The sequence below is a fragment of the Quercus suber genome, unplaced genomic scaffold, assembly GCF_002906115.3.
Source record: "Quercus suber isolate HL8 unplaced genomic scaffold, Cork oak 2.0 scaffold_218, whole genome shotgun sequence".
Lineage (NCBI taxonomy): Eukaryota > Viridiplantae > Streptophyta > Magnoliopsida > Fagales > Fagaceae > Quercus > Quercus suber.
In genome coordinates, this window is record NW_027069676.1 from 977,019 (window position 1) to 989,465 (window position 12,447).

At 32.5% G+C, this 12,447-nt stretch overlaps 1 protein-coding gene across 1 annotated transcript; it reads right to left on the minus strand.

Annotated features, from left to right (window-relative positions):
- Positions 1-235: 235 nt before the first annotated feature.
- On the minus strand, positions 236-2,624 carry LOC112024830 (B2 protein). The gene is made up of 5 exons (XM_024057480.2): positions 1,632-2,624; positions 1,101-1,201; positions 911-994; positions 692-802; positions 236-573 (listed from the first exon to the last, which is right to left on the minus strand). The coding sequence occupies exons 1-5, from the start codon at positions 2,506-2,508 to the stop codon at positions 535-537; spliced, it is 1,212 nt and encodes a 403-aa protein (XP_023913248.1). The 5' UTR covers positions 2,509-2,624; the 3' UTR covers positions 236-534.
- Between the last annotated feature and the right edge of the window lie 9,823 nt (positions 2,625-12,447).

Here is a 12,447-nt window from a genome sequence, read left to right on the forward strand (position 1 = left end):
ATGAAAACTCAAACCAAGCAGCTCTAAAGGGATGTGTTACAAAGACGTTTCACAGGAAGAAAATTCTTATTGTGCATTAGGATATCTTAACAATCCACAATCAACTTCCAAATGAATACAACAAAAGCCTCTCAAATTTTCTACCCAAAGCTTTCATATGCAAATGGTTCAGAGGGTCTGGTACTTTTTAGCATTCAGACTGCCACAAATCCTCGATTTATTATAACACCAAACAAATAGAGAAGTTCATTTTATATCTTATTAGTTATTTTTATATATATTTATACTCTAAATACAATAAAAACGACAACCATACACAACAGCCTCTATGCAAAAACAGCTTAATACATGACAATAGGCTGCATATTCAAGCGAGTCCTAAAAATATATTTGTTCGCCAAATTATCTGTGTGTAAACTCCATAATATTTAAGTCAACAAACTCTCTATCCTGCTATTCCTTTCCATCAGCTCTTTTTTCTTTTCACTATCTTTACTTGTACCAGTATGCCTGTGTAGTGTGTTGTTCAAGCCCTCAATTCTGTCCTTCAAATATATCCAGGAGAGAAAGTGCCTGCAAAAAATTAAAACCACAAGCTTGTTTAGGCTAGGCAAACTGACCACGAAAACCAAATCATGTCGATTTGTAAGTATTTTGTAGTAAAATCGGTAATAATTTTAGCAATCAATACCTCTGGTATGTTTAGTTCAAGGCGGAATTTAGGACCATCATAATGGTGAAGAATTGGCCTGAAGGAATCCTCTTCAAGTGGCTCACAAACCTTCCTTGTTATAACTTGTACCTGTTACAAATAGAGTAATGAATAAAAACAGGATACGAGCATAGGATAGTTATTTTCATATGCAAAATATCATAATTTGACATAAGAATTATTATTCACTATGAATACCTGAGCAGGAAAGCGTGATTCACCAGCGCATTTTTTGTCCTCCCAAGCCGTTGGATCAATGTTTGTTCCTCCAAAGCCTGCAGCCTGAACAAACCATATTGATAATTGATATTAGCCAAACTGTGAAACATTAAACATGCACCATAAAATTTCATAACAAGATACTAAATATGAAAAGGAATATACAAACCTCAAATACTCCATGGAGTTGGTGAGTGGAGTAGTTGTAAAGGAAAAGTGGCAAGCCTGGAGTTATAGCCCGAACTGAATCACGGTAACGTGGAGGCAGACCTAGAAATATTTCAAAGCATATGTTTAGAAGCAAAGAATAAAAACGAAAACTTAATTATAAAAGCAAAATGGAAAAATTCCTTCATTTGTAAAAAATAATAAGATTTTTAGATCCAAGGAATGAGAAAATTGGATTGATACTCCTTGTTCAATTTTAACCAAATTCTAAAAATAAGTTTTGACTTAAAAAAGGATATTCCTTCATCCAATGAGAATCATCATTTTGAAATACACAAATTGAACACCCAACACAACAGACACACAATCAGAGCCCTTCAATTGCAAATTGGAGAGCAAATCCATATAGAACAAGTACAATTCCAATATTGTATAAACAAGGATGAACAAAAATTGAATTTAAATAGAAAACAAATAATAAAAACAAGTCTATATAGCAAAAACAGGTTGAGAAAGAGGAAGAGGGACTTACCAAAAAGCTGTCTTTTGAGGTTCTCTTGCATAGTATCATTGTTGCAGACAAAGATATATCCACCGACGGTTTCATTCCTAGGCAGAGACTCAGATGGTGGAAGCGTCTTGAACCTCTTGTCCACACCACTCTTACTATCATTATTATTATTGTCACCATTATTCTTCTTACCATTACTATTCTTCTTCCCAACTTTCCCTACATGATCATCCTCACCCTTACCATTATTCTTGTACCCCTTCACATTAACATTGCTGTTAATATTGTAATTTCCAGTCTTAGAATAAATACCCTTGTTGAACCCCCCATTAATACCACCATTCTTCTGAGATCCACCAAGAATTAGACTATTTCCAACACTGCCAGACCCCATCTTCCAACCATCATTGAAAGCGTTGAAATCAGTTCCTTTTGTTTTGAAACTGTTCCAACCATCATTGAGGCCATTGAAATCAGACTCCTTTGGCTTCAGATTAAGATTGTTCCACCCATCATTGAAGCCATTGAAATCAGACCCCTTTGGCTTCAGATTAAGATTGTTCCAGCCATCATTGAATCCATTGAAATCAGACCCTTTAGGCTTCAGATTAAGATTGTTCCAACCATCATTGAATCCATTGAAATCAGACACTTTAGGCTTCAGACTGTTCCACCCATCATTGAAACCATTGAGATCTGACCCTTTAGGATTGGAGTTGCCCAGAGAAGAATTAACCTCTCCACCAACCCTTATATCAAAATTCCTCCTTTCCTCAGTCCTCTTTGTCGGAATATTAGAGCTCCAAATCGAGTCGTTGACTGACAGATTAGCCAGATTCGAAGTCTGAACTCGAAGCTGATCACTGAATTGAAAAAAAGATTGCTGATTATTCTCCATCCCCACCTCAAATTACTTCAAAACTCGATCTGGGTATATCAAAGATCTCAACTTTATATAACTATAGTAAAGAAAAAACAGAGAGAGAGAAGAGAAAACAGAGGAGGAAGTGAAAAAGTTTGAAACTTGTTTTGTGAGTATGAGAGATAGTGGGTGAGATAGGCAGCTAAATATATGGGAGTGAATTAGATTAAGTTATAATGGAATTGGAAATTACAAGGAAAGAGGCCAAAGTGGGGGATAGCGTGTGGATTTGTCAAAGTTGAAAGTTTTACATAGAAAAAAAAATTAATTGAAAACAAAAAAATTTGACAACAAAAATAAAGGTTTATGATTGATTTATGGTTGAGCGAATAGTAGCGTGATGACGGCAAAACCGCGTATTATAAGTATGGAAATGCCAACGTGGCGGGTTAAGAGGAGGAGAGATAGAGAGAGTGAGTGTGTGTTTGTGAGTGGGGGAGTTCTATTTGGACTTTGATTTTTGTACATTTCTAGAAGGTGTGGAAGAAGAGTTTTTGTTCACATTATGGGTAGAGGGGAAGATGCTAAGCTTAGCTGCTAAGGTTTGATTTGTAGAAGTTGACATTAGGACGCGTCAAGTTTGGAGAGAGCACACGTGTGTCAACAGTTGTTACATGTGAGAGAGGTGGAGGTGCTTAAAGGGAAGGAGAAATTCTACAACATTTTCACAATAAATTTTAAGTGGCAAATTGTTACTTATTGTTATTGTTGGGGCAAAAAAGTAATTTTAGTGTTAGGTTCAAATTTGAACCAATAACAACTGACTACTTATGATTTATTATGAAAGAATTGTAAAAATTATATTGTCTCTCAATGAATGGACCCTTTTCCGAGAGGTGGGTTTGGTGGCCCATGTTCAAATGGTTGATAAGAGGTGTTTGGTACATGTGTTTAAAAACATGTGTTTTGTTGTTTGAAAACATATGTGAATAAAAAAGTGTATAAAAATACGTGTAATATTGTTTAAAAACTGAAAATATGTGTTTGAATGAGTGTACCAAACACCCCCTGAATTTGTGAATTGTGATTAGAAATGTCATAGGCATTACTTTTTATTATTAAATCAAAACACTAATTAATTTTTTGTGTAGGAAAAAATCAAATTATAGATCTTTTCTAAGAGGTGGGTTTGGTGGCCCATGTTCAAATGGTTGAATTTGTGAATTGTGATTAGAAATGTAATAGGCATTACTTTTTATTATTAAATTAAAACACTAATTAATTTTTTGTGTATGTGAAAATTAAATTATAGATCTTTTACTCGATGATAAAATATTTTATCAATTGGATTAACTGGAACTTGCTTCAATAATATATTTCATCACAGTTGAATTGAAACTTTTTATTGATTTTTATTTAAATCTATTACTGAATACATGTGGTAGTTATGAAATTTTTTTGTGTTTATAAATTTATTGTTTGTGATTGTGCTTATAATAAAGGAACAGTACGTTCTTTGTGATGCCCTGATTAATTGAAAACTCTATATATAAAAAATTGTATTTTAAAAATATTATCAGAACTTTAGTGAACTATTTGAAATTTTACTAGATTTAATCTAATATTAAATTATAAAAATGTAAACATATATTGAGTTTATTAACATAATAATGGTATGTATAATGGTATGTAATGTGTAAATTTCATTATTATATTAAAATACAAAGTTATTATGATCTCTATAATAATTATAAAAAAAAATTCTTGATTTTTATTTTAAAATTCTTGATTTTTTTTTTTTTTTAACTTAGCTAATAGAGTTTTACCTAAACTTGGACAATGGTTGGAGTGGAATTTTCAATTTCTTGAAACTTTGAAAATAGAATTTACCACCACGCTCTTTTGGCGCGATGATCACTCCACAAGTATAAGTGCTTGTAGGGTGTGGGAGGCAAGGGCTAGAGTTCAAGTCTTCAGGAGGGAGTTTCACACACACATACACTTAGATTACGCTAAAATAGAATTTCTATCTTGTATAAAAAAAAATTAAAATAAAATTTTATCTAAAGTGAATTATCCTATTTAATGAGATTCTTTTTTTGAGAAAATAATTAAGAATAATTTTTTTTTTTTTAGAATACTGAGCATTTTAGGCCCAGCTTTTATAATATAGTAAATGATGTAGGGTAATAAGTTTAGATACATAACAAATTTCACATTTATTTATTCATTTATGGTTTTATAATGGTTAAGGAAAGAGATTGTGATATAAAAATATATATATAAATGACGTCAACAATTGTGTCATTTATTTCCATAAAAAATAAAACAAAAACAATGGTACCATATAAAACTGATGTTGCACTAATCACACCATGTCATCCTAATATTGTGAATTTAAAAAAAAAAAAATTTGTTGTATCGTATTATTGAATTTGAAAATACAAAAAAAAATTCATAATTATTAACTTATATTATTTGTCTATATATCTTATTATAATCGGTGTATACTAAAAATAATATTAATAATAGTCTATATAAAAATGATATTTATTACTTAAAAAAAAAATTATAAAAATAGTTGTCTCCCTAGCCCCTAGTATTGTTATTGTGTTTATAGTCAAATTGTAAAATCTTCATTATCTATGGCATCTTAGTTTCATCTTATGAATTTAGACGGTTGAATTTTATCATGTTCGTGAAGACAATAAATCTTTTCATTTATTAGCAATATATTAGGAGAATCCTTATTTTCTTATCCACTATCTAGAATGTAACTGATGTTATTTTTTCTTAATGAAGCTTGAACTTTGAAGTCTTCCTAAAAAAAACAATTAAAAAAAAAAAAAAAAAAAAAAAACGTAAAAGCTTTGTGTGCGGTGTGCCACTGTAGAAGGAAAATGAAAAAAAAAATGAAAGATATCCGTCAATTATGCCAACCAATAACTGTTCAAAGTCAGACTCAAGAGTGATTGACTGAGTTTTTTTTTTTTTTTTTTGTTTTTTGAGATGAAGTCGGTCAATCAATTGAAATTTCATTAGGAAAAAAAATTAATAATAAATGATTGACCGACTTTAAGCTAACCTCACTATGAAATTAGCTAGAAATTAAGGTCGGATCTGGTGGGGGCGGACTTGGGACGGGATCTTTTTTTTAGGCTTTTTAACATGTTCCTAGACCAAGTTCGCGAACCTGAACAAGAACCATTCTTCTTATAATTTATATCTATATAATAATATTTAAAAACTGAAAAGTAATATTAATTTATATTTATATAATATTTAAAATTTAAAGTATAACATTTAATGTTGTTGTACTCTTATTAAGCATCCATGTAATTTTTGAGAAGAAAGACCTTGAACTTCATTAAGAAAAATCAGCCATGATTGGCAAAAAGTACATGAGAAATGTGCGGAGGAATATCCTCCGTAGGAATGGCAACGAGTCGGGTTCGGGGCGGGTTTTTCTATATCCGAACTCGACCCGCGGGCCTGCTAGCTTAACCCGAACCTAGCCCGTTTAATAACCGGGTTTTTTTTTCATCCCAAACCCGCCCCGTCGGGCCTCCGCGGGCCCCGTCCCCTCATTGCCAGCCCAGGCCAAAATCAGAAACACAAATTTCGAATGATGATTTTTTGGCCCAAAATCACAAACACGAACACAAATCCAAACACAATCACAAACATAAACACAGAAATCACAAACTCAAATTTTAGATCTATGATTTTCCCTTTCAAAATCACGAACCAAACACAAATTTCAGATCTATGATTTTCCCTTTCAAAATCACAAACACATACCCAGAAATCATAAACACAAGCACAAACTCACATGATTGAGATGAACTGAACCCAGAAAAAAAAAATGGAGAACGAGGTGGAGCGAGGCCGTGAGGCCATGGGCGAGGAAGATGAAAGGGGCAGAGGGCTATGCGAGATCTAAGACGGCGAGGACGAAATAGAGTTGAGAGAGTAGAGAGTTGTGCCTGTGCATAAAGCAGCGTACCTTAGGGATTTCATTGCTCGGGTTGAAATAGAATTGGATAAGTTTGAAAGCATTATAAAGGAGATGGAAGAAACGATTCGCTGTTGCTATGCAGAGACTAGTTCACGCAATATGAGCAATGATGAGAGGGAGTGAGATTAAGAGCTGAAGAGATGAGAGGGAGAGGCAGCCTCAGTTGAACAAAATGAGGAATTGAAACTTTTAGGGTTTTTTTTTTTTTTTTTTAGAGGCAGCCTCAGTTGAACAAAATGAGGAATTGAAACTTTTAGGGTTTTTTTTTTTTTTTTTTAACTTATATATATAGGGGGTATTTTAGTATTTATAACTTATATATATATATAAACTGGTCGGGTTGGGTCTGGGTTTGGGCCAGATTTTTGCAAAAACCTGGACCCGCTTTGGGGTTTTTTTTTTTTTTTTAATCCATACTCAACCCTAAAATTTATCAAGCCGAGTAAAATCCGACCCATTAGGGTCGGGCTGGGCCGGGTATCTGCGGTTCGGATATAAATTGTCATCCCTAATCCTCCATCCACACCAAAAAACCTCTAACATGTCTAGCATGTTTAGCTAGGTTAACGTCATTTTAAAAAAAATTAAAAAAAAAAAAATCTTCTTTTCTTTCAATACTAATATATAAATATGTAAATATGACTCTCTCAAAAAATATATATATAAATATGACTTTACACATTCTCTAAGTTAATTGAAACTCACGAATCATAATAATTGCTATTATAATTTTCATTGAAAACACATTAGTCATAATTTTTCCTATTTTCTTCTACTTTCAAAAATACTAAATGTATTTAAAAAAAATTAAAATATTCAATCTATATATCATATCTGTGGGTGCTCGAGGACCGAGGAAGGGATCGTTGAGCTGTTATCATTATTATTAAGGCACCATAAGCCTGACGAGAGAATCCACCCGAGGAGGAGAAGAGACAAAAGACTTTTGAGAGCTCCAGTTGGGAAGGACAGGCTGTGGAGAGAGAATCGTGGAGGGTAGGGGAAGTTTTCAGTGAGAAGTAGTTTATTGCCTTCGCTGGCTGGCAACAGCTTTATCAACTGTATTGATGAAAAAGTAACCTGAACAATGGAGATCACAGCTAAGCAACTTCTTCTACCACCTTCATTAGAAGTTTAAGGGAACAAGTGTCATGATGAGAATTTGGGTAGGTGGAGATAAGGGGCCAAGATATGAAGTACTGAGAAGTATATAAGGAAAAGGAAATTTCAGAAGAAGGGAATCCGAAAAAATAAATAAATAAATAGAATCTAGAACAAGAACATAGAGAGAAAAGTGTGAACAGTGTTGTCTTCTGGGTAAGATTTGCCTCCTCGAGCAAGCTTGTAATAAGCCTGTTACATGCATTAATCCATGATCTTTATTGTTTCTTCCCTGTCTTTGTCCTCAAGCTAAGCCCTCCCTTTTTGTTTGATCCACTCTCTTACAAATATATTAATTTAGGCCTAGTTGAGCTGCACAAACCTCACTAGTCTAAGTGGATTTGGGCTATTTGATATCTAAGTCCTTACAATATCATATCATCTATATATATATATATAACTGAAACTTCTGAAACTCTTACAATTTTCCACATCAGCACAATATTTAAATAAAATTATCATTTTATTTAAATAAAATCTCTATCTCTCTAACAAGTCCAACTTTAACTTTAACTCTAACTCAAACTTAAACATTAATAATTTATCTCCAAATTTGCGAGGTTAATCATTAATACTATAAAAGTAAAGCAAGCTCCAATACATATATTTTTTAAATCCGAGTAGAGGTTGTGGTAGGCCTTTTTATGTGCTGGGCTGGGCTACTCTTGCCGTACTGCAGCCCAATGATTCTGGGGTAAAAGAGTTGGGACTGACTTAATTGAAACTCACCTTAAGCCAGCTTATACACAAGTTAGAACCCCTGGTAGGAATCTTGATGGAGTCATGGGTCCATGGTAGGAAATACTGTCACAAAAAGCTTTATAGCAGGAGAAACATAATACGGCAGGATAACTAAAATGTTTTAACTAAAGTACTTGCTACTAACAAAGATGATGCTTAAACAATTTCACAAAAGAAAAATACGATAATGAAAGTATGGCAAGAGTAAATTAATAACAAGAAAAAAGCGTTAGTCCTTGAACAATTATAACAGAAGAAGGAAGAGAATTAGTCTGCTAAGCTTGGCTCCTTGGCAGATTCAAGTTCAAGAAGGGAACCAATCTCCAATGTGGGCAACCTCACAGGGGAATCCTGTTACAGAAATTGCTCACTTTGGAGAACAGGCCTAGATAGCTAAACCTCAGATTCTTAACTTGTTAAAGAGTGGGCTATTGAGAGGGAGAGAAATGGGTAGCCTACTGGTGCATGCTCTTTCACTCCTATCATTCTTGTTTCTTTACTCACTCTTAATTATTTAGTTATCTTTATTTGTCTTCTTTGTTTTCTTTGTTTCCTCTACTTCTCTGTTTTCAGCATTTTCTCCTATCCTTTCTTGTTGTTTCTTACTATGCGCAGCTAAGGCCTTTTAATACTGCCTACCATGATAAGATTTACCATTTTTACTCATCAACTATTTTTGGCCTATTGTGGGTGTCCTTCCCAAACTGCCCACTGGTCTACTGGCTGCCCAACCATCACCACTGCCCTGTGTTGGCCGAGTCGCACTTCATTCCTAGACAAAAGTTGTTTTGTTTTGTTTTCTTGCTTCTCTTGACATTCTCATCCAAATAAGGCTGGGTTTCTCTCTTACTAACTCCTATAGCATACATTTAGTGATTCTAGCTCATGCTTGCCTCTTTTGGATGGTATGTCATCCCAGCAGGATATTCCCCTAAAAGCGCTTGAGCGAGAACCCCAAAATAGGCTCCCCCCTCTTCCTCCTGCCAGACCACACCCTCTCTTACCTCTAACCTATGGCCCACCTCCCCTGTATTGGCTAGGTACAAGTAAGTGGTGCCTAAGCCTTGTGCGTGCTCCATTTCTCATATGAGTCCATTGCATTTCTGGCGTTCATCCATTTGTCATTGCCTACAGGTTTATTTGGTCCTGCTACATGTTCTGCTGCTTGTTTGACTTTTTGTGGCATGGATGAGTCAATGGCTTCTTCATCAAATTGTAATACAAATTGAAGTCATACAAGAGCAAATCATGCAGTGGTGTAGTCTCTCAAATTTTTTATAAAATTATTTTAGTCTACCTCACAAATAGGTACATTTGAAGCTCTCACAAAATATAAGTATATAGCAAAAACATATATTACAAATTAACAGTTATATGTAATAAAAAAAAGGGAAAAATATAGCATTCACACACTAACTTCAAAATAAAATAAAATAAACATAAAAACATGATTATTTGATAAAATACAAATTGTACATAGAAGTAATTAAAACAATGGAAATCTTGAGATGAAACAATTAAACCAAACATAAAACCAAATTTGAGATAACCAAGAAAGTCAAATATGCAATCACATTCCAATTTCAAATTCTTTCTAGAAACATGTTACCAATAAATATGCAAGAAACAATACAAAATAAAGGAAAGAATGGTAAATACCTAACTGCCCTCGTCTTGTAGTTGTTTTACCAAATAACCCAAATAACAAAATGTCAAATCCCTACCTACAAAACGGTAAGAATCCAATTTTCAACCAACATTCAAGAAACATTAATAGAAGAGAAATAGTGTAGTGCAGAAAGTTTGAAACAGTGCAATGTAGTGCAGATTTTAATGAGACAGTGCAATGTAGATTTTTGTGAAACAATGCAGTGTAGATTTTGGTTGTAAAAAAGTGCATATTTTAGATGTAAAATGCAGATTTTATGCTGATTCAATTTAAACTCACTAAAGATCGAGAATTCAGTTTTAATTTCCCTATAATTTTTACAAAACCATCTCAAGTAAAGTAGTTCCAACAATTTTCCTCACTTTCTCATGAATTGAGTTGCTAAGATAAGATGATATTAGACATCCAATTAAATGAGCAAAAACCCAAAAAATCAGTGTCATTGCCAACATGAATTAGTAACAATTAAAAAACTTGCCAAAATTAAGATTATCTAAATAGGTAACCTATTCATGTAAATCATGCTCTTAATTGCATACGGTCTCCCAATCAATTTAAACACTCTTATACTTCTACAATCTCCAAAAACTTGGGTCACATGGCCTACAAAAAATATACCCCATCTAATTTTCTCACCCCTAATATCTTATTCTTTATTAGAGAGAAGTGTTTTAGTAAGAGGTAATTACCATAAAGTAGTCAAACTAAAAAGAATTTGCAACCTCAGTCCATGCTTAAAAATCCAAACTAAAAGAAAGCTAAGAAATCCAAACTATTCTAAGTCTGAACTTAAATAATCAAAACATAAACCATGAAGCTGTATTTTTCTATAAAAACAAAAAAAAACAAAACAAAACAAAACAAAACAAAACAAAAACATTCATAGCTTTTTACTTGAGTGTAATGAACCTCAAATGAAATAAATTGAGATCCTCCATTTATAAACTGCTTTTGTGCTACTGTGTACTACATTAAATGGACCAAGATCCTCCATTTGCAAAACTGATATAACTAATTTAGTGATATATGCCAAAAGCGTTTCTGATCATGTTCACTTACTTTTCTAACCAATGAATATTCATGATTGGGAGAAACCCAACATCAGAATCAGTACAATGAAATTATAATCAACATTAACATTCAAATTCTCTCATGTTCCTCCAATCAAACAATAAAAAACAGAATATTGGTTTAAAATAGTAACCATATATTTGCTGTGTGTATAGAAGAGAGCATACCCAAACAACCTTCAAGGACCCTATCTTGTTTCTTGAAATAATCAGCTACCCAGTTTCCTTTTCCTACAATTAAATGCATAAGATGAATGAATGCATCAAAATTCATCAAATTTTGATGTTTTACTTTCCAAAAGAGCTTAACATCAACTATGTCAAAGAATAAGAAATTGTTCAATGATATTAAAACTCCAAGCTTAACATCAAATTTTGTTTTAATATGTCTTTAATACCAACTTTCATGACTCTTTTACAATTTTTTTTGGATTGTGTGTCTCCACAGCATACTAATGCAATTATTAATTACTTAAAATAATTAATAAAAGTTTGGCTTATACGCCGTGGTTGTGTCAAGTGACTTTACCATATTGCAGAAATTTTTTTTTAATTTTTAGATTTTAAAAAAAAAAAAAGTCTAATGCATTTTAAATTGTAGCAATGTATACTACAAAAAAAAAAAAAAAAAAAAAAAAAAAAAAAAGAAAAAAAAAAAGAGGTCTAATGCATCTTAAATTGCAGCAACGTATATTACACTAAAAAAAATGGAGGTCTAATGCATCTTGAATTACAGCAACATAGACATAGTGTTTAAAAAAAAAAAAAAAAAAAGTCTACTGCATTATTTTTGCAAGGTAGTATATTATAAAAATGTATTAAAAAAAAAAGCAGTAACCACTTATTAAACAAATTGCAGTAAATTAAATAAATAGAAATAAAGTAAATTTTTAGACAAAAACCACTTATTTGTTTTTATCAGCATTTTTTATTGGATGTATTTGATTCTTACATAAACTACAATTTTATCTCCCACATTGTTCAGCCTTTTTTTTTTTTTTTTTTTTTTCGAGTTTATGAATTATCAATAATTTTTTACTCTCCTTTCCGTCTCCAAGTTTATCAACAACTTTAGATTAGATCATAAAGAATTATTTGATGGAGGCTTATCAATTTGAAATGCAAAAATCATATTTATCTCCAAGAACAATTCAATGGAGGCTAATCAATCTGAAATGTTAAAATCATAAATATCTCCAAATATATCTAGAACTCTACTATTGCTAGAATTATTCTGAAACTAGAAAACCAAGTTATCTATTTCTATATAGAAAATGAACAGAGGCTTTTGCACTACAAGTAGAAATCTATTTCGC

What these genes read in the sequence shown, in the direction of transcription:
- LOC112024830 (XM_024057480.2), bottom strand. Translation starts at nt 2,508, where the DNA reads ATGGAGAATAATCAGCAATCTTTTTTTCAATTCAGTGATCAGCTTCGA. An exon ending in AACTCCATGGAGTATTTGAG is followed by an intron (nt 995 to 1,100) that starts GTTTGTATATTC and finishes TGGTTTGTTCAG; the next exon opens with GCTGCAGGCTTTGGAGGAAC. An exon ending in AATCACGCTTTCCTGCTCAG is followed by an intron (nt 803 to 910) that starts GTATTCATAGTG and finishes TATTTGTAACAG; the next exon opens with GTACAAGTTATAACAAGGAA.